At 42.5% G+C, this 23,437-nt stretch overlaps 1 protein-coding gene across 3 annotated transcripts in view; it reads left to right on the forward strand.

The window, feature by feature from the left end:
• SLC4A7 (solute carrier family 4 member 7) overlaps positions 1-20,538 on the forward strand; it is a 305,235-nt gene extending 284,697 nt beyond the window's left edge. For all 3 annotated transcript variants that reach the window (XM_069212019.1, XM_069212017.1, XM_069212018.1), the window contains one exon: positions 15,216-20,538. In XM_069212019.1, the coding sequence (XP_069068120.1) occupies positions 15,216-15,297 (82 nt within the window). In that variant the 3' untranslated portion in view covers positions 15,298-20,538. The remainder of the gene's footprint in view (positions 1-15,215) is intronic.
• The last annotated feature ends 2,899 nt before the right edge of the window (positions 20,539-23,437 follow it).

A 23,437-nucleotide genomic window follows, 5' to 3' on the forward strand; every position in this document is an offset into this window, starting at 1 on the left:
CCTATGGGGGCTGTTTTTGGCAGTGCTGGCTGTCCTCAGGCTGCAGGGTTTGGCCCCCTGCTACGCACTGCGTTCTCTCTACTTTTCTCCATTGCATAAGGCTAAAGGCCTTAAGCAGCAATGGACTCGAAGTCGTGGCCTTCACCTTACACTCATACCAGACTCTTTCCCTCAGTGCCCTTTGTGCAAGGCCTTTGTGCACAATGAGGAATGCAGGCAACTCTTCAGCCTGCGTACACTTTCCTGCAGTTTGTGCTGGGAAAGGACTCTCATTAACCTCTTTTTCCGTTCCCTATGGGAATTTTAGTGTGAAATGCAACTTTTGGTGGTTTGCTCTGCAACTTACCTCCACTCTACCCTTACAGTTTACACTAAAACACTGGGCAGCTTTGGTTCAGGTTTGTCATACAGGCATTACCAGCTTCCCCTTTTCTGTGTGTTGCATTATTTCTTTTAGTAATTTCTCAAAGCAATGGATGAATTTTCACCAAAACCCAAAAATTGCATACAAGGCATTAGCCTTTACCTTGATGAAAAGGTTCATGTTGAGCTCTTCATCAACATACCAGAGGCAATTAAAATAGAAAAAGTAACTAACTTGTGGGCCGTACCTTTCCCATTTTATACTGAGCTACAAGAAGACTGAAGATAACCAGAGGCAGCTGAGGTTTGTGCTGTAGGACCATCATAGATAGGTTGAAAAAAAAAAAAAAAGTCCTCAAGTAGGCACGTGCATGCTTGTTGAATGCATGCGAGGCTTACAGAATGTGGCCGCTGTGTCAATTATTCTTTTGTTAGCTATACCACACTGCAGCCTGTGATGCTCTATAGCATGGCTAAAAACATTCTTGCATGTTGTAGAAAGATTTTTTAAAGTATTTTTTTATTTATGTATTGATTAATTTATTTCCACAGAGCAGAGGCAAAATATCACACCCCCCCCCCCCCTTCAGCCATTTGTTGTAGGAGTATTCACCGTTCGATAGCCCTACATTCCCAAGCCCTTTATTGATGGAAGCTATAATTTATGGTGTGTGTAGTTTTGACAGGATTTTGTTTTCTTTCCCTGCATCCCAGTGGTATCCCTCCCTAGTGGATCTCCCTGCCTGGAGTTTGCCCCAGGATCATGGTTCCCCTTCTCCTCCAAGCTGCTATTGGGGACGGGGGGTTAGCCTCAGTCTACCCATCCCCCAAGCTTTGAAAGCCCACAAAGTGCCAGGAACACCCAAAAAACAGGAATTGAAGCAACCCACCCCAGCATCTCACCATCCCCTCACCTCGTACCAGGCACAGTCCCTCTAGTGTGCAGATCGGTGGGGTTTACCCAGAGTCTGGCAGCCCCAACTGTTTTCTCCCACCTCTGGCTTAAAGAATCCCAATGTCGAGTGAAAGAATTTGAATTCTGTTGGTTGCAGCTTTTGACCTATGAGCCAGCAGAGGGCTTATTCACCAATGCTTGGTGAATGGGTGCACTGTTTGGACTTTGGGTCAGGTGGAAACCCGTTAAGTGTATGAACCCTGCAACGTTTCGCAGCATCATGGTACTCTGTGTGGCTAGGCTTTTTACCTGAAACAAGAACGGGCCAAACCAGGGACCACTTTGACTTTGTCAGTTTTCACCCATTCCTTTTGCAGGTGTTCGGCTTATCCCAGAATTTTTTTTTTGGGGGGGGGACCTACCATTTTTATCTGGAGAAGGGTGGGATCGCTAGGTGGTAGGAAAGATTTTGAGACCACAGTTTCACAAATTTTCACTCCCACAGATTTGTGGTAGGAAAACGTAGTAGGATCCACAGAAGTCACACCACCTTATACTCCTCAGTGTCTTGTTGTTAGAAATGTCTAGGTTCAGTGGGTTTCCTGGGCAGCGGCGGAGCCCTGGCCCACATAATGCTGCTACCCACATTTCCAGAATGGGTCAATTTTTCTGCTGAGAATTTGATGTCTCCACATTGTGTTTTAAATCCCTTCCTGTCGTGGATTCTGCAAACCCTGTAAGTTTAGCATCCCCATCACGAGGGGGGAAAACAATGCAAATTTGGCAAGGATACCTTTTGTGGGGCGAAAAAAAAATATTAAGGCTTAATCACAAATTGCCACAAATATTTTTTTATAAAAAAAAAAAAAGCACTCAAGGTAGTGGGAGTGGAGTTAGGGTGAAGAAAGCATCAGCAGCTACTAAAGGATTACAAATCAAGCATCTCAGTCTTGAGACAGTCTTTGAACATATTTTGAGTGCTAAGTGGAGCGATTCCCATTGCGTTGTCACATGCATTCTATTCATGAAGTTAGATATTTGAATGTCCATAATTATAGTAGCAATGGTGCATAACTTTCTAAGATTAGGAAATGGGCCAGTTAATCGTGTTTTTTTTACTTTTATTTTTGGATTGTGTGTAGTTTTAAAACCTACAGAGCGTTACTTGAAACCAGTTTCTGGAGATGAACTTTCTTTGAATTATGTATGTTGAAACTCTAAATTTTGAAAAGACCAATACTTTTTTTCAAAGGGAAGAACCTATATAAGTAAATAATTTCCTTACCTGCACAGGTACTTGGATCATTTTTACTGCGATTGCATTGTAAAGCATGTTTTTCATCCATATTTATGTATGCATCTTGTTTGTCCCATAAGTCTTCATAGCAGTTTGATAACATCAACATCCTTGTGTCCCACTAACTAACTCCTGTTCTGGTACAGGCTAGCCGATAATGACTTCTTCCCACGCAGTACTTGGGTCTAAGACTATGCAAAGTGAGTTTGGCCTGTTCCCCTGAACTAAGGTGTTTTAGGCATTAGTGGTATTTTTGAGGGGTTTGTACATTGTGTTGTATTTAATGTTGCCTTGATGTTCATGATTGTTCCATGTCCTCCACCCAGCCCCCCATTGTTGTAGTGTAAAGTTGGTGTCTCCTATATGTTTTATTCTTGTTTTAATGCATGTCTGAGGGTGCACCATCATGTACTTTTGTCTCAAATGGCAGCACCCATGCCATCTGCCTTCTCCTGTATATGCGTATTGAGCTACATAATTGTTCCATCCACACTTATCAGATCATGGACATATTCCTTGCTCCGTCCACTCTTCTCAGATTCTGCACTTCTTGTTCAGCTGCCAATTCATTCAGTTATGTTTAATTAATAAATGCTACACAATTCTTATGCTTTACCAGCGTTCTTTGATGGATACTTCTACTTGCAGGCTCCTCCGCTTTTTATTATCCCTATGTCCAAGACTGGATCTGGAAACTTTTGCCATACTTCTGCACTGCCAGTCGGTGGTGCTGGCACCATATCTGTGGCAAAAGTAGCACAAGTACTATGTCACTGGAGCCATATATTGCCACAGAGGAACTCATGCTGATGTGCCCCTTTTTCCACGCTGTTTGACAGTGATCCGGAGCAAGACTCTGTGGAGTTTTCATGCTTCTCAACAATTTTTCTTCAAATTTCTAAGAAACCCCTCTGAAGTACTTACCTGTGTCTTCTCCTAGGAAGCCTGGTTTTAACTGCAATGGACAAATGTCCTGTGCTGACACGCATGAGGTCTGTCTGTGGTGCCTTGGGCCAAAGAAGGACTCAAAGCTGTGCGACAGATGGAGCTTCATTCACACCAAGGCTGTTTGAGTGGGAGGTCAAGTTTTTTATTTATTTATTTTTTTGAAACATTTTTTATGGCTTGTGCATGTGACTAGCTCAATGGTGATTGAGATCATATTCCTCCCTCTCCTCCGATGAAAGACACAAGATGAGGAGAAAGGCTGACATCACTCCTGTAATGTAGTTAAAGGTTATGAAGTATGTCACCTTGCCACACTCATTCGGAGCCAAAGTTTGTAGACCTCACTCAGCCTGAGGAGGTCACAACACCTGTGGCATTAACTCCGGGCCCACTGTTGTTCATCCCTACATTTCTTCCCTCACACACCCCCACCAACCTAAGGGTTGGTACCGGTCCCCCTGCCATTCTCTGTGCCAGCACCCAGACTGGCACACTCCTGCTTCCCAGCATCTGGAATCGTCCACGCATAGTTCCTCCCCTCCATGATGGAGTTAATAAGGCATTTGTTGTTTTTGGCACACTGATGAGACCCCTTGTTGCTCCTTTGAGTTTATGCGGGGTACATCTTCTGTGCCATTTGACCCTCAGAGAAATGCCTCTGGTGCTGAGGCCCTTACGAGTGACCCTCCACAAGTGCCTTGGCACAGGATGCCACCGGGGTTGCGGTCTCCACAGACACCCCCTTCAAAGACCCTGGCAAATCCTGATGAAGTCTAGGAGGGGAGCCCAAACGATAAAATGCTAGTGGCCTGAATACCCCCAAGACAGCAATTGTGTATCCCTTATATCTTATCCTGTTGCAACTTGTAGATGCTGTTCCTAGTGCAGGTAACTTCTGTGCTGAAAACAGAACAGTGGATGGTGTCAATGGAACCCCAGGATGCGTATTTTCACATACTGATCCGTAAGTTGTACAGCAGCTAATCATAGTAGGTTCTGTTTGTTGCCTTCCTGTTTGGGTTAACATGGGCTCCTAGAGTCTTCCCAAAGGTGAGGGCAGTAGATGCGGCACATCAGACCACCTATCGATGCATCCCTGCTGCTTTGCTCCAGGTTTGCTATCTGCATAGCCAAGTCTCAAAGTAGAACACTTTCGCACCTCCTGTTTATAGAGGAAGTATAAGACCCAACATATTTCAAAGCCTTCCTTTCTAGAGGATGTGATATATTTGACACATGATTCCAGTGTGGGAGCTCAAGCCCTGATGTTTCTTTGCCCGCTAACTCTGCTGGCTTCCTACATTCAACAGGTCACGTACATGAGGGCTCGCTAACGGTGCGTTTTTCAGCAGGGACTCGTGTAGGGGATATTTGTCAGACAAAATCAGGATCCCCACACACACACACACACACTTCAATGGACTTGAGCTGTTGGTTAGTAGAAGAGCATGTTGGGCAAGGGATGTCTTCTCTTTCCTGTACGTCCCTCCCACCCCCTCCCCTCCCTACCCCACCCACCAACTTTTTGCTGCTGATCTATCCAGATAAGCATCTTTCATAAAGATAGTTCATGAAGGTAAATAAGCTTCATCAGTTTCCATCAAATGGACATGCAGTATAGAACATAAGTAACCATTCACCAGTACTTGATGAGAAATGTTTTGAGAATAAATATAAAAATGTTTGTTCACTTAATAATTTGTGTACAAATGCACATTCCTCAAAAGAACTTGGAGTCTTGACAAATACTCTACCAATTTGTAGCAGTATGAACTAGATAAAATATCAATATTGATTTTGAGTTTTGACAGTCAGTAATGCCCTGGGACTTGGCCTGATTCCACATACGCTTCTGTCTCTGTTACAGGGTGACCATGTGATTTGCTCAGTTTCACAAAATGTGGTCATGCGTAAAACTCAAGACTTAATTATCCACTCTATTCAAACCCGCTGATAATTTAACCTCTAGATCAGATCTTCTCCAATGTACTTTTCTGTTGAACACATTTTTTTGAAATATTGAGTTTCAAAATGCCTTTTTTGGTAGCTCATGAAATGTAAATGATGCTAGAAAGTCCATAATATACATTAACTGAACCCATGGATGACTTTACCATCAGTTGTTTGGTTCTCTTATGGTCCCAAGAAATTACATGCTAGTGAATCAGCCGGGATAATCGTAGTGCATATACAGTAATCAAGGTAATTGCATCCCGGAAGAGGAAATCATGGCACATGGTCTGCATATACCCTTCTTTTTCAGAATTAATGCACCCATGTCATTATTTCTTTCTAAATCATCCGTTTGACCATAAGAAAGAACATAATTCCAGTACACTACTTCATTTTCACAAGGAGCACTTCTGAGTATTTGAGGGTGGTTTTGCTTTCTCATTGTTTTCTGCATGACAACCTAAAAGAATGACAATCTGCAACAAATTTCTAATCTATTTTGCTGTAGCTTTTGGCCCTTATGAAAGCTTTGAACTTTTCAGTCGAGTTCAGTTGTGTTTTTTTTTTTTTGTGTTTTTTTGTCTAGCTTTATGCTTTCTTTGTTTTGAAATGTGATTGAACTTACCACATTTAAAACTGAGCATGTTTCTTCATTTTCTTTGCACAACAAAATGTGTTCGATGGCATGTGTAGCTGCAGATATACATGCTATGCATTCCTTCTGCCATCTAGTGTTGGGCTCTGAGTGTTACAAGTTGTTTTTCTTTGAAGAAGTCTTTTTGGAGTCACGGGATCAAGTGACTCCTCCTCTCTGTCATACTGCGCATGGGTAGCGACTCCTTTGTTAAATTGTTTTCTTTCCGCTATCGGGTTCCGACAAGTTTCCTCGCTCCAAGATTTCGAATCGGAAACTCTAGCTAACTTTCTTTGACCACCTGTATTGTTTCGATCGCATTTTCATCTATAGTCCAGCCGATAGTAACGTCGAAAACCAGATTTCGCCCTTCTGGGGCGAAGCCTGATGGATCGGACTCCATTCCGATTCTACATATATATGTATAATCTGTCTCTCTCTCCCGATCAACAAGAAGAGGATTGTGAAGCCTATCGATCGTTCCGATCCAAGAAGACAATACGTGGCCGGAGAGCCAAGAGACTGGAAATGGCGTTGAAGAGTACGGAGAATATCGACACCCTTGAGGAAGAACAGGCGCAGACTGCAGTTTCCATTCAGGACACCGTCTCCGAAGAAGACTCGGAGGAAGATAGCCAACTCATCACTGCCGGTCAGCACATGAGTAAGACTGCCCCTACGCCCACTCCTAAAAAATCATCGAACGCCTTGGGTGCACCACTGCCAAAGAGCCATGGTTCGACTCGCAAGAAAATATTCGGCGACCGACCTTCTGGTTTGGTGCCAAAAAGGGCCACACCTACTTCGATACCGGAGTTGAGAAAATCCACTAAAAGCTCAACTTCCGAGCTGAGTCGGCGTCCACACTCCTACGAGTGGAAACCTTGATGTCCTGCCTCAGAGCCAAAACAACAGGCTGTATTTTCGGGCCCGAAAAAATTGCAAACTTTGGAGCTGAAAAAGTATTCTGACGCAGAAGAACAAGGACTTTCGAGCCACCTAAAGCAGAGCCCCAAGCCATATGATGAACAGTCCTCTAAAACATCAAAACCATCAGACTACATTTCTGAGGACACAGACATTCAACCTATTATGGAAATCATGGATGAAAGACAATCAATGATCCATATCCATAAAGAGACTGGGAGGATCATTACTGTACCTCCTCCACAGACTAAAGAAAGTTGGCTTTTCAGGAACATCTCAATACTGCTCCACCACCAGCAAAGAGTTTTAAACGGAAGGAGAAGCCAATACCTCTTCATACTTCTCCCCCACATTCACCACAACTTTTTTTCACCACCACTCATTAGCCCACCACCATTGCCTTCACCACCTCACTCAGACTTATTCTCATGGTGATAGGCTTGATCCTTGGGATCTGTATGATCCATATCCCATACCAGCTAATGACACAGACCTATATCCTTCAAAACCTTCCCCACCAGAGGATACGACTGCATACACGCAGGTCATGTCTAGGGCAGCTGCGTACCACTGGGTACTCATGCACAGTGAGCCTTTAGAAGAAGATTTCCTTTTTAATACACTATCCTCCACGCACTCACGTTACCAATGCCTCACAATGCTACCTGGCATGATCAAGCATGCAAATGAGATATTTAAGGAACCTGTTAAAGCCAGGGTTTTAACAACACGCATAGATGAGAAATATAAGCCTGCACCCACAGATCCTGCTTATATTACTAATCAGGTATCTCCAGACTCAGTGGTTGTCAGTGCCGCCAGAAAAAAGGGCCAACAGTCAGTCGGGGGATGCACCTCCCCCTGACAAAGAAAGAAGTTTGATGCTGTTGGCAAGAGGGTAGCTACACAGGCAGATAACCAATGGTGCATTGCAAATTCTCAAGCCTTGCTATCAAGGTATGATAGAGCTCACTGGGACGAGATGCCGGGGATATTACAGCACCTGCCAAAAGAACATCAGAAAAGGGCTCAACAAATTGTTGAGGAATGTCAGGCAATAAGTAATAACCAAATAAGGTCTGCTCTTGAAGCTGCAGATACAGCAGCTAGAAGTGTAAATACTGCTGTCACCATACGCAGACATACATGGTTACGTTCTTCTGGATTCAAACCAGAAATACAGCAGGCAGGACTGAATATGCCTTTCGATAAGAAACACCTGTTTGTTCCTGAGGTTGACACCACAATAGAAAAACTCAGAAAAGACTCAGACACCGCTAAAGCAATGGGAGCCTGTAAGGAAATGCCTCCTTGGCATGGTTACCCCCTGACTTTTTGCCTTTGCTGATGCTATGTTTTGAATTGAAAGTGTGCTGAGGCCTGCTAACCAGGCCCCAGCACCAGTGTTCTTTCCCTAACCTGTACTTTTGATTCCACTTTTGGCACACCCTGGCATCCAGGTAAGTCCCTTGTAACTGGTACCAAGGGCCCTGATGCCAGGGAAGGTCTCTAAGGGCTGCAGCATATCTTATGCCACCCTGGGGACCCCTCACTCAGCACAGACACACTGCTTGCCAGCTTGTGTGTGCTGGTGAGGACAAAACGAGTAAGTCGACATGGCACTCCCCTCAGGGTGCCATGACAACCTCACACTGCCTATTCAGTATAGATAAGTCACCCCTCTAGTAGGCCTTACAGCCCTAAGGCAGGGTGCAATATAACATAGGTGAGGGCACCAGTGCATGAGCACTGTGCCCCTACAGCGTCTAAGCCAAACCTTAGACATTGTAAGTGCAGGGTAGCCATAAGAGTATATGGTCTGGGAGTCTGTCAAACACGAACTCCACAGCACCATAATGGCTACACTGAAAACTGGGAAGTTTGGTATCAAACTTCTCAGCACAATAAATGCACACTGATGCCAGTGTACATTTTATTGTAAACTACACCCCAGAGGGCAGCTTAGAGGTGCCCCCTGAAACTTAAACCAACTACCCGTGTAGGCTGACTGGTTCTAGCAGCCTGCCACACTCGAGACATGTTGCTGGCCACATGGGGAGAGTGCCTTTGTCACTCTGTGGCCAGTAACAAAGCCTGCACTGGGTGGAGATGCTATCACCTCCCCCAGGCAGGAGCTGTAACACCTGGCGGTGAGCCTCAAAGGCTTACCCCCTTTGTTCCAGCACCGCAGGGCACTCCAGCTAGTGGAGTTGCCCGCCCCCTCCGGCCACGGCCCCACTTTTGGCGGCAAGGCCGGAGGAGATAATGAGAATAACAAGGAGGAGTCACTGGCCAGTCAGGACAGCCCCTAAGGTGTCCTGAGCTGAAGGGACTCTAACTGTTAGAAATCCTCCATCTTGCAGATTGAGGATTCCCCCAATAGGGATAGGAATGTGACCCCCTCCCCTTGGGAGGAGGCACAAAGAGGGTGTACCCTCCCTCAGGGCTAGTAGCCATTGGCTACTAACCCCCCCAGACCTAAACACGCCCTTAAATTTAGTATTTAAGGGCTCCCCTGAACCTAAGAATTTAGATTCCTGCAACTTACAGAAGAAGAAGACTGCTGAGCTGAAAACCCCTGCAGAAGAAGAAAGAAGACACCAACTGCTTTGGCCCCAGTCCTACCGGCCTGTCTCCTGCCTTCCAAAGAAACCTGCTCCAGCGACGCTTTCTCCAGGACCAGCGACCTCTGAATCCTCAGAGGACTGACCTGCTTCCAAGAGACCAAGAAACTCCAGAGAACAGCGGCCCTGTTCAACAAAGACTGCAACTTTGTATCCAGAGGAGCAGATTTAAAGACCCCTGCAATCCCCGCAAGAAGCGTGAGACTTGCAACACTGCCTCCGGCGACCCCGACTCGACTGGTGGAGAACCAACACCTCAGGGAGGACCCCCCGGCGACTCCGAGACTGTGAGTAACCAAAGTTGTCCCCCCTGAGCCCCCACAGCGACGCCTGCAGAGGGAATCCCGAGGCTCCCCCTGACCGCGACTGCCTGACTCTAAAATCCGACGGCTGGAAAAGACCCTGCACCCGCAGCCCCCAGCACCTGAAGGATCGGAACTTCAGTGCAGGAGTGACCCCCAGGAGGCCCTCTCCCTTGCCCAGGTGGTGGCTACCCGGAGGAGCCCCCCCCTTGCCTGCCTGCACCGCTGAAGAGACCCCTTGGTCTCCCATTGAAATCCATTGGAAATCCGACGCGTGTTTGCACCCTGCACCCGGCCGCCCCAGTGCCGCTGAGGGTGTACTTTTTGTGTGAGCTTGTGTCCCCCCCCCCCCCCCTTACAAAACCCCCCTGGTCTGCCCTCCGAAGAGGCGGGTACTTACCTGCTGGCATACTGGAACCGGGGCACTCCCTTCTCTCCATTGAAGCCTATGCGTTTTGGGCACCACTTTGAACTCTGCACCTGACCGGCCCTGAGCTGCTGGTATGGTAACTTTGGGGTTGCTCTGAACCCCCAACGGTGGGCTACCTTGGACCCCAATTTGAACCCCGTAGGTGGTTTACTTACCTGCAAGAACTAACATTACTTTACCTCCCCCAGGAACTGTGAAAATTGCACTAAGTGTCCACTTTTAAAACCGCTAAATGTGTTTTATGTGAAAAGTATATATGCTACTGTAATTATTCAAAGTTCCTAAAGTACTTACCTGCAATACCTTTCAAATGAGCTATTACATGTAGAATTTTAACCTGTGGTTCTTAAAATAAACTAAGAAAAGATATTTTTCTATAACAAAAACCTATTGGCCTGGAATTGTCTGAGTGTGTGTTCCTCATTTATTGCCTGTGTGTATGTACAACAAATGCTTAACACTACTCCTTTGATAAGCCTACTGCTCGACCACACTAACACAAAATAGAGCATTAGAATTATCTCTTTTTGCCACTATCTTACCTCTAAGGGGAACCCTTGGACTCTGTGCATACTATTCCTTACTTTAAAATAGTGCATACAGAGCCAACTTCCTATAGAGCCCTATACACTACACCTTACAGAGGCTCCTTTCGTAAGCAGCAATTTAGAGGAGGATTCAAGCTCCAATCTACAGAGGCTTCTACCTCCCAGTCTAAGCAAGGTCAACAACAGTACAAGCGAGAGCGATTTAGAGGCTCTTTTAGAGGCCAACACTTCAGAGCCAGAGGCAAATTCCAGGCCTCAAAAAATGTCATCACCCCCATCAAAACAGTGACTTCATAAGCATGCCACAACCCCACACATCTCCTGTGGGGGGCAGACTGCAGCAGTTCCACTCCCAATGGCAAAATATCACCACAGATCAATGGGTACTCTCAATTATACGCAATGGTTATTGCCTAGAATTGATTTCTACACCTCCAAACATTCCTCCCCGTTATCACAGGTTATCCCCAGAACACAACGTTCTATTACAAGAAGTACAATCACTACTACTAAAAGAGGCAATAGAATTAGTTCCAAACTCTCAACACGGAACAGGACTATACTCACTATACTTCCTTATTCCCAAAAAAGGATGGCACTCTCAGGCGCATTCTAGATCTCAGAGCACTAAATCTATATATCCCTTCAGAACAATTTCACATGGTAACTCTGCAGGACCTCATTCCACTACTACAAGATTACATGACTGCATTAGATCTCAAACATGCATATTCCCATATACCCATCCATCCAGCTCATAGAAAATACCTAAAGTTTGTTATAGCGGGAAAACATTACCAATTCAAAGTTCTGCCATTCGGCATAACCGCTCCAAAGGTATTCAAAAAATGTCTAGCAGTAGTAGCAGCTTACCTAAGAAGACAACACACACATGCCTTTCCTTATCTAGACGATTGGCTAATAAAATCAAGCAATTTTATACAATGTCAACAACACACTCCATACACAATAGAAACCCTACATACATTAGGGTTCACTCTCAATTACACAAAATCCCATCTTCAGCCAGCACAGGTGCAACCTTACCTAGGTGCTATTCTCAATACACAAAAAGCTTTAGCCTATCCAAATACACAAAGGATACAAGCTTTCCAAAATCTCAAACCACAAATGCAGCCAAATCAACAATACACTGTAAGATTTATCATGAAACTATTGGAAATGATGGCATCCTGCATAGCAATAGTACTGCATGCAAGAAGAAACATGAGAACACTAAAACAGTGCCTCTCACAGCAATGGTCTCAAGCACAGGGTCAGTTGCAAGATCTAGTGTTAGACTGCCAAACGCACAAGTCCCTTCAGTGGTGGAATCTCTGCAATTTAATGAAGGGGTGGTCTTTTCAGGACCCTGAGCCTCAGACCACAATAACAGATGCATCAATGATAGGTTGGGAAGCTCATCTCAACAACCTTACCATACATGGGGAATGGGATTTAAAAAAGCTAATTTATCACGTAAACCATTTAGAATTATTAGCTGTGTTCCTTGCCCTAAAAGCGTTTCAACCACTTCTCAAACACAAGAATGCCTTCATAAAAAAAGACAATATGACAACCATGTATTATCTAAAGAAACAAGGCGGGACACATTCATCTCAACTGTCCCTTCTAGCCCAAACAATATGGAAAGGGCAATTCACAATCACATTCATCTACTAGCAGAATACACAATCAGTGGATCTCCTAAGCAGAACACACTGAAAGATACACGAATGGGAGATTCACTCTCAGGTACTGCAACAGTACTTTCAAAAGTGGGGGACACCAGAAATAGACCTATTCGCAACAAGCAAACGCAAAATGCCAAAACTTTGCATCCAGACACCCACACCCTCTGTCCAAGGGCAATGCCCTATGGATCAACTGGTCAGGGATATTTGCTTACGCTTTTCCCCCCTCTCCCACTACTTCCATTTCTGGTCAACAAACTGTGTCGAACATCTCTCACCATGATACTCATATACCCCAAGTGGGCTCAAAAACGTTGGTACACAACACTCCTAGACCTGTCAGTAGTACCTCACTACAAACTTCCAAAACGGACCGGATTTGCTAACACAAAACAAAGGACAAATCAGACATCCCAATCTCAGTGCTCTCAACTTTGGGAGTTGGCTCCTGAAGTCGTAGAATTTGGATAGTTGCAACTTCCATTAGAATGTATTGAAGTTCTCAAACAAGCATGCAAGCCGACAACTAGACAATGCTATGCTAACAAATGGAAACTATTTGTTTTATTACTGACAATCTAAAAATACTGACCCACTTACAGCATCATTACAAGATATTGTATGCTACCTACTTCATTTACAAAAGTCAAACTTAGCTTTCTCACCTATTAAAATTCATCTTACTGCCGTATCAGCATATTTGCAGACTATACACCATACCGCTCTTTGGAGTTCCAGTTATCAGAGCCTTCATGGAAGGACTAAAACTTATTATTCCAACTAGAACACCACCAGTTCCTGCTTGGAATCTCAATATTGTACTCACAAGACTGAATCCACCTTTTGAACCCATGCATTTCTGTGAGATTCAATTTCTAACTTGGAAAGTTGCTTTCCTAGTAGCAAGTACTTCATTCACTCTCGAGGAACCTTTTTTCCCAAGTGTACATACATAAAGTTGTACTTTACACTAATCCAACATTTTTGTCAAAGGTTGTATCAACTTTTCACATAAACCAAACAGCGGAATTGCCAGTCTTCTTCCCACAGCCAGATTCAACTGCAGAAAGAGCCCTCCAAACTCTTGATCATAAAAGAGCTCTAATGTATTATGTGGATAGAACAAAAGTTTAGAAAAACGAAACTGCTTTTCGTTGCTTTTCCACAACCACATAATTGTAATCCTATCTCTAAACAATGTAGCATGTTTGAATACATTTAACAATCCATCTAGCTAATTCTTAAGGCAAAACAACAACTTTTAATAACACCTAAAGCACATTCCACTAGGACAAAAGGTGCTTCTGTGGCATTCTTAGGAAACATACCAATGGCAGACATATGCAAAGCTGCCACATGGTCAACGCTACATACATTTACAAAGCATTACTGTGTGGATGTACTTTCAAAGCAACAGGCCAATGTCGGTCAAGCTGTCCTAAAAACATGTTCAAGCAACTCCAACTCCTACAGGCTAGCCACCGCATTATTTTGGGGAGAACTGCCTTTTAGCCTATGCATAGCATGTATATCTGCAGCTACATATGCCATCGAATGGAAAATGTCACTTAACCAGTGTGCATCTTTTCGTGGCATGTAGTGCTGCAGATTCACATGCACCCTCCCTCCTCTCTGAAGCCTGTAGTTGTTGCAGTTTCTTCTTTGTACGTATGTATATACATTTACATTTGCATTGACATCTATTTTACTTATTACTTTTATGGTACATTTGCATTCTTACACTCACTCCTTCCTACACCCTTCTGCGGGAAAACAATCTAACAAAGGAGTCGATGCCCATGCGCAGTATGACCGAGAGGAGGAGTCACTCGATCCTGTGACTCCGAAAATACTTCTTTGAAGAAAAACAACTTGTAACACTCCGAGCCCAACACTACATGGAGGAAAACAATGCATAGCATGTGAATCTGCAGCACTACATGCCACGAACAGATGTACACTGGGTAAGTGAAATTTTCCATCTTTATGTAATGGGTGCTATAGAGAGTAAATGTATATTTTGAAGCTGTGAAGCTTCATTGTACTTTCATGATTTGAGATGAAGTTCACTGTTTCTTTTGTAACCTGAAGCACAATTTCAACTATATTGATGTATTAAAAATCTACATGGAAAACGGAAACTATCTTATAACTGTATGCTAATATTAAATAGTGATTCTCGCTATGGAGAGAGTTTCCCAAACATGTGAAAGGAGAAGTTATAAATTATTTCAAACCGATCAAAGGATTTTTATTATTAATAAATCCTTATTTTTTGAGCAGGTGTCAGCAGAATGTGAGGTAGAATTCTATGAATTGGCCCTTTTATTTGCCACTCACTGTGTTTTACATAATTCTGTCTGAGCATCATGACAATAAACTTCACAAAGATTTATTTCTGTTGTGAAATAAAAACTGCTCCCTGCGATCCATCATTTATCCTTTCCATGCCCCATAGAAAATGCCCTTTCATTTGTAGCTAAATAAGGTTTTTAAAATATATAGTTTTAAATATAGCATAGGTTTGTATGTCAAGGTTTTCTTAAGTATTTGTGCCGGATCAGTATTGATAATTAAATTGTATTTCTTTATTTCAACAGCCCTGACAAACCAGCGAGTGTGAAAATAAGCATAGAAGACTCGTCGTCCGGGAAGTTTGTGAATACTGAAACCTCCCTATAGAAATGTGTGTGTGAGTGTATATATGTATGTGTGTATCATGATTGGATGCCATGTCCTTCAAGAGCGGTTATGTTTTTATTTGGTTTTTAAAGTATTGCTTGTGCGCCTCATAAATTCAGAACTGTAAATATTGTACTTACATAAAACGTCTTTTGCTGTTTGTAATGTACAGTTAGATATCAGGTGAGCAATCTTATTTATGCTACAAAAATCTTAAATTTTATTCTTTTTAAATAGGAAGGCAATTTTAAAAGAAGCCGCTGGTACACAATGATGTGTAGTGCAGTGGACTCGATTGGTGCAGTAACTATTTGGGATCAGGTACTTGCTAGTAGATTTAAAAATAACTATTTTGTACAGACCCCTGGAAAGCTTTATTTTCAGTATGAACACTTAGCATTGTAGTCATTTGTGCTGGAGAAGATTGCTGATTTTGTGCACATTAGGTTAGGCGTACTGGTGCTCAGTCAAGCACAAATCGGTCTTCCTCTTGGGTATTCCAATCGTAGTCTGGGAAGATAGAGTGCTAAGGGGCAATACTGCCTAAAGTAGAAATTCTGGGAGAGAAACATTCTTGTATTCTTCACTACTCTTCTCATGGATGTGGTGGTGCGCTAAACTGTAACCTGTGTCTTCGTCTTGTTGGTCCTGGATGCTGCTTTACAGTGTTGCCTGAAACGTGACTTCCGGTGTCCTGCAGCTGCTAGTGTTGAACAGGTTAGTCAAGAGAATCCCTTTCACCTGCATTACCAGCGTGCTTTGAGTCCATCAGTATTAGTCTTTAATATTGGAACCAGGCTGATCGCCTCTATCTGATGCATGTCTTGCATCAGTTGCACACAATTTTGTGCATTCTTGGCTTTCCTTAGTTGCAGCTTCAGAGCTACCCAGTATTGTCCAGCCTTGGCATGAGACAGTTTTCTTTGCCAGTGCAATCTCCCTAATATCCTCAGGGATGTTGGCACTGTTTGTGGTGGCTGCCCTGCCTTGAGTAGTATAAGACATTACGTATCTACTGCAGCTAGACAGTGGCCATCTCATAGCATTTCAGTTTTGAAATGTTCATCTACAAAATGCCCCTTTCTTAGTCTTGGCCTAATCCTCACCTCCATTTGTAGTTGAGCAGGTCACTAACCTTAAGCCCCTAAAGAATTTTGCTGCTGCTGAAATTGAGTCTTGTATCATACATTTCCAACATGAGATGTTGCTTACTAAATAATTAACAGGGTAAATCCTTCAATAGTACAGTGTTTCCTGCAGAGTTTTATATGATGGCCTCGTACAATGGGGTTGTGCAGATTGACCCTAAAACTTGTCCTCTGATCAATTAAACATACAAATGGTATGAAAGATTTACTTTGAATTATAAAACTCCTTCGACGATGTTCACTATCTAAATGTTATTGCTGCATTTTACGCATACTTTAATTGTGTTTACTCCATTATCTAATGACGAGTCGCAAAAAGGAAAATAGTTTACAGTTAAAGTTTACAGCTCTATTGTTCCATTTTCCTCATCGACAATGCTTCGTGTCCAGGTCGAAAGAGCCCAGATGCATTTTGTGCTACCCATCACTTTGCAAAAACCGAAATAAAAAAGTCATTATCAGCAGTTGCTCTATAAGATACATAAAATAGCTGCATAGGTCAAAACTGCGTTGACTGTAATGCGAAGCGAGCAGTGGTAAAGAATGCTGCAAGTGCTGGGATACCGCATTTCAATGCAGTCAATCCGCTAGCAGTCCTGCACTTTTATTCGTCTCAGCAGAGGCTAGTGCTAGGTTTGGCTATGGAGCCAACTCAGGAATTTTGTTCTCACAAGCTTCTTATTTATTTCCAAATATATACTTAAAATTTAATTAGGGTTTGAATCTGGTGTCTAGAGGAAACGTTTTTAAACTTGGATTATAAATTCCACATGTACAAAAAAGATGGCAAACCTTTACATTTCGCTACTCACGTGTATTTTTTGTCTGGGAGCCCACGTGTAGTTCTGTTTAACCACTGTGTAATACGTGCAGATGTAATTGTTTAATTGTCATATTTAATCCTTTTATAAATTTTTCCATGAAGACGAAAGGCATTCAAGTAGCTCTTTTGCAGCATGTGCTCAGATAAATAAGGACTGCTCTGGTAGTATTTAAAATACATTTGGGAAGTGGAAGGAGGACTGGAGAATAAAGGAGTCCTTACGTTCCATCAATATCAATTAGTGCCCCCAACCCTCTGTGCACATATCCATTTCATTTTTGCCATCCCTGAGAATGAACAGAGGGCTGCTTGCAAAATGATTGCATAGCTCTGCTACCAGTTAACTTTGTTTGGCTAAACTGAGTGTAGTTCCTTCTAATGGAGAAATTAAGTGAATCATTTTACTTTCTCCCAGTAGTACAGCTGAAAGTATGCACTGACATTCTTTAAAAAATGTGTGCATCAGCATGCATTAATTTGTGTTCAGATGTCATTGATCTTCAATGCTATCACTAAGTTGCTAAATGTTACAAAGGGTGAATTTCTGACAAGCTCCCAGATCTTTGCAAAAGCTTATACTACTCCGCTTGAGCCCCTCTGCTGGTTCATGTCTACAAAGTCTAGCTTTAATGCTCATTGGTATATCATGCATCTAATGAGTGATAGTCTATAAAGGAATGTATGCACACTTTCTGAAAGGTGTATGAAAAGTTGGTGCTGGTTTGTCTGTCCATAACTTACAATCATCAAATTGTATCCCCGTATATGGTCATTCCGAAAGCTTTTTTTCAGCCTGCCAGAAAAATGATGTGAAGTCACCTGTTGGGACCCTGTGTTGCAAAAGTGTTGCCGCTTTTATTGTTCTATGTCAGTTATCTATTTTTTTAATGAAAGTCTGTTAAATATATAGATCCAAAGTGCTTATAATATGTTCCAGACAAAAGAGCACACTGCAATTTTTGGATCATGTAGCTGTTAGTTTCACAGTTGTTTTGTATGAAGAGAAAGTACTCCTCCACCGTAGCCTTTTGTTAGAAACTGCCAAGGGTTTCTCTTTGTACTGAAATTAGAAACCCTATGTCTACATTTAAGGCGATCTTTAGCTAGGGGAATAACATGGCGAAAGTTAATTAGACGTAGTTCACAGCAGACTTATAATCCATTTATGCACGTGCCAAAAACAGTACCAAGTTAATTACACACACTAAACTTGGACACCCACACACTATGTAATCTTATGGACTAATGTCCATTGACATTACCCCCAAGAGAGGACAGTAATTTGTTTAGGCTATGGATGCAGAAAAGTAACATGCTTGCCTTCATTTACCTAAATAGTAAATGCTGCCACATTCATTTATTCTGTTTTACTGGAATGTTGGTGGTAGTTCATGCAGAGTACTAGTGTCTCTATGCTAAGAGAAATGTATTTTAAGTGTATGAAACTAGGTTAGGTATCTGGTAAATGAGATGTTTCTTATCACTACAAATATGTGGATGACATGTGCATAATACACCATGAGTTTCAGCAAAGAGCTTTACTTCTTGAAGTAACTTGTTCTACACATTTGTTACAAAGAGGCTATGTTAAAACATCTGAAACATTGATGTTTAAAGGGGTCAGCAGCATTTTGTCCGTAAGCTCAACAGTGATTTCTGTAAAGCCTAATGAGATGTCCATATATTGTACATCATTTGTAGCTTAAGCACCATAAATGTGTGGATGGAAATAAATATTACACCCAGCCAAACTGAGGCATGTAATAAGATTATGGGGGTTCAATTTTAACTTGTTAAATGATTCCTATGTTTGGTCTTCCTGGTCATGCCATGGTCATTCACTACCTAACTTCTGTGAAGATGAAAGCTGTTCATACGGCTTACTTTGACATCTAGTGTGGAACATTTTACAGTTTCAAATGTTATCTGATGAAGGAATAGATAGCAGTGCATTTGTTTATATGCACACTTAGAAGGAGCTGGTGTTTAGAGTGAGCTTTTTGACTTCTTGGATCATCTGAGAGGAGGACCTTGCCATATATCAAGAGCTACATGATAAAGCTTGCTATTTTTTTGTTTTAGAGGTAGGAAGTTTGCATGCGAGTGTATGCTTGCTACTCCAGTCTGAAAATAGAAGCTGTCTCCATTTTCCTTTTCTCTACTGCCTTGTTGTGGTTGAATAAAAGCCCTTAAACTGCAGCCTCTGTCTTGTACATGTGGTGGTAGCTTAAGAGACCCAGAAGGCCAACCACCACTGAAGTAACCAAGTAACCCAACAGCGTTTCACTGGAGTGCACAGTAAAGAAGGGAGGATGGATTTTTTAAAATCTACTCTTGGTCATCCACTGAAGTACTTAAACTCAAGATACTCAAGACTGCGTATCAGCTTGCTTTCTAATGAAATGTGCATTTAATTTTTTTTTTTTTTTAAGATCAGTGAAATATGGTTCAGGCACAGTTGCTCCAATGACTGATTTACACACCACATGTGCTGATAGCAAAAGGGTAGCACTGTACATTGTTCTTTTTTGAATAATTTGTCTATTTATTTTTTTGTGTATTATCTAAAGGGGAGTATTTAAGAGAAAAAGAATGGAGTAGTACAGGGAACTCCATTCCTTAATGGTTGGTCAGAATGGTCCTTGAAATGGCCATTTGTCTAACTAAGGAACCAATCCAGAGGGAGCCTGAGAAATTTGCCAACAATTACGGGTGACGATGGCAGAAACCCACTGTCTCTATTTCTGGGTTTTTTCTTTAAAAAAGAAAAATAGCGCTTGGTTTGAACTATACTACCAACTCATGCTCCCTTTGAGGTTCTAAGAAAATCTTTCACGTGGAGTAATTTACACTGCATGTAAAGAAATCTACCATTTGTATCATGTTTTCCCATCATAATCTTTGATACATTGTGCTTTTTTCAAGTGTATGTCTTCCAGTGTTCAGAATATTTTAATTCATGAGAACGAGTTTTAGTATTCTTTATGACACGTGATCCTTTGTGTTAAATGACACAGTTCTAGATTTTTACAATTGCTTTTATAATTACAATGGCGTCATTTTATTATTTTGTATTGAAATTAAAAATTAGGTAAATATTGTACGGAAAGTAAACCATATTTTCTCAGTTTATACTGTGAGATCCACACAATTCTCTGTGATCTTGTTGGGGAAAAAAACATTGCCTTTGTAATTTGTTTGATAAATGTTAGAGAAACTATTTTTGTAACATTACAAAAATTGAAAGCAATAAAAATGCAATGATCTCTTGCCAATTTGTTTGTACTTTTTTTTTCCTTGATCGGAATACGGTAAGGACAAGTTTGGAGTGCTATACGTGTGATGCTCAAAGAGCGAATACTCATCAGAATACTTTATACATCCATTTTGAATATTCTTCAAATTAATTTTGTTTTTAGTCCCATTAATACTACAAGTGCTAATCTGTTGAAGTATCCGTTTTCTCTAGCTCTTGGTGAAGTACGGGCGGGATTGTAGTAATCATCTGATCATGCGAGACAGGGTACAAGTCACAAGTTGAGGCATACTGCGATTGAGCGTGGGCTGGATACATGGACCAGATTAGTCCCACTGAATTTTACCTCCTTAATTCTAGTGCGAAGAGTCCATTTTACTGTACAGGAGGCTGTGAGGAGCAGCTAGAGCGTTGCCAATGGTGGTTGCCGTAGAGCATAGGTCTTGTCGGGCATCGCGGATGGTCATTGCTGGAGCTTAGTGTTGGCGGTCACTGCGGGCTGTCTGTTATAGCGCGAAGGCAGGTTCCACTGAAGTTTTGCTTTCGATGCCGACAAGATATCAGTGTGGACACACCCATTTGTGATTGCAAAGAGCCCATAACTTCAGGATTTCTCCTTTTCTTAAAGGAGATCACCTTACGCCACACCAAGGAGCCAGGACCTGAGGGATACAGCTTTGGGTTCAGGAATTAAATCCAGCAGAGGCGAGCAAGGCTCAAGATACAGGCAGGTCATGTGCAGCTGGGCAGTTGCAGGGAGTCCCCTGGAGATCGTTGTGTCTCTGTAGCTCCGAACAAGAAGTCCGTCAGCTGATCCTTAGTCACTTCAGCCTGGGATGAAGGTTCTCAAGTTCCTCCTACAGAGGTGTCTGGAAATTCTGGCCAGCCTGCCCTCGTCCCATTCTTTCTGGGAGCACAATAGGCTATCAAGTCAGAGATGGCCAATCCTATCTGGGATGGATACACAAAGTCCAACTGCCAACTACACCTAAGCATGTGACCCAGGAAACAGGCTGCAAGCACAGAGTTAGGACAAGAAAATGCAAACTTTCTAAAAGAGGCATTTTCAGAATGTGACTTAAAATCCGACTTTACAGTTTTATAGGGGTTTATATTACAATTCCTCATACACCAAACATGACTTTGATACATTATCCCCATCAAAAGATATGACTTACTAAATGTAGTAAGGTAACCCAATGTTAGTCTATGGGAGTGGTAGGCCTTGCAATAGTGGCAAAATGGGTTTGAGAGTCTTTCTGTACCGGAACATGTAAAACTTAAAAGTACACATCCACCTTTTTAATAGACTGCACCCTGCCATATGGGCTGTTTAGGGCCTACCCTAGGTTGATGTGTATATATATTATAGTGCCGTTTTAGCCAAGGCAAAAATATTGTTCTTCTGAGTGCTTCACTCACACACCTGTGTTTCTCCTCCTGGACAGTCTGTCATCCTAAAGGACCAGGCAGGCCCCCCTCTGAGCATGCAGGGTTTGAGGTTTTAGACAGATCCATAGCTCTCAAGCAACTTACATAAACTTATCCTCCTCAACTCTAGGTGACTGGTTGTCAAAGACATGCCCTGATTAGTGGAGCATGCCCTTCCTTGGTTAAATAGAACTTTGAACTGGAACAAAGAGGAATGGGCCCCACTTCCCTACTGATTTTCTAGACGGGGCTGTTGATGCATTGTCCAAAGTCCAGGAACCTGGTTTAGAATGGTTATTTGTCAAATTTTGTGTGTGCAGTGCGGACAGTCTTTGTAATAGGTGATGGCTCTAATAGGAGACAAATAATCACAAAGTGTGAAACCTCTGCACCTTGCTATCATCAGCCTTCCCTGAAGTAGCACTTGGGGAGAGTTAAATGGGGACAGGCCCTGCCTAGAAACCTCTCTCCCTATAGCAGAATCTGCTAACTTGACCCACCACCCCTTTTCTCTACCATTAACCAAATTGCAATTCTCAGGAAGGACTAATCAGCAACTGCCTGTTAAAATGTCGTCATAATCTCTAAAGGCAGCCCAGTCTCCATACTCCCACACACCAGGATCTAGGGCTCCATAAATCAGACACACAAGCAGTATATGTCCACTGATGAAGCTGCTCTCAACCACCTCCTGCCGTGTAAAACCAAGACAGTACAAAAGTAGATACTGCTGGCTTCCTCAAGCTTACACTCAAAACACATTCCTGCCCCCATTTATACATATCACACACAAGCACATGGGATGTCAGTGTAAGGACTAGGGTGCCGCATAAAAGCAGAACTATACACATGTGAATTCTTCTAGGCTCCGTACTCAATCTGAGCAAAGGTCTGTTTAGTAGCATCATCAACAATGAAACACTGCCACTGCAGTTTTATGCCAACAACTCAGGACATTGAGGAGTCCCATATCATACTAAAAGGTATGCTTGGTGCTCCTATCCATGTGACAAAGCCAGTTCGGGTCCTCAGGGCCAGACAAGTCAGTATACCAGTTCCACATTGTCTGGTTACTGGGGCCCAAGGTACATGGCGGTGTACTATCCAGTGGACATTCCCATCCCAACAGCATCTGGAGTTTTTCATCCGTGAACGGGAGAGACCAAATTGGAATGCTGTTTACTGTTGGGAAGTAAAGATCGTCTAATGTACTGTTCTTTCTGCGACAACAGATGAGAAAATTAACAATAGTGGCCAATATAAAAGCAAAGGGTAGCGATGTAGTTGATGTGAGATATTACAAATGAAGTGTGTAAAAACTATGCAGAACATTGTAATTTCTGTTCAAGTAGTCTGAGACCAAAGATGCCCCTTTGTTTTGAGTCCCTTCCTGACAAAGTACTAAGCACTGCGTATTTAAAATGTTTAATTTGATTGACATTTCTTGTCTTCCGATACAACCATGAGGATTTGTAAGGGTGT

Source organism: Pleurodeles waltl, chromosome 10, assembly GCF_031143425.1.
Source record: "Pleurodeles waltl isolate 20211129_DDA chromosome 10, aPleWal1.hap1.20221129, whole genome shotgun sequence".
Classification (NCBI taxonomy): Eukaryota; Metazoa; Chordata; class Amphibia; order Caudata; family Salamandridae; genus Pleurodeles; species Pleurodeles waltl.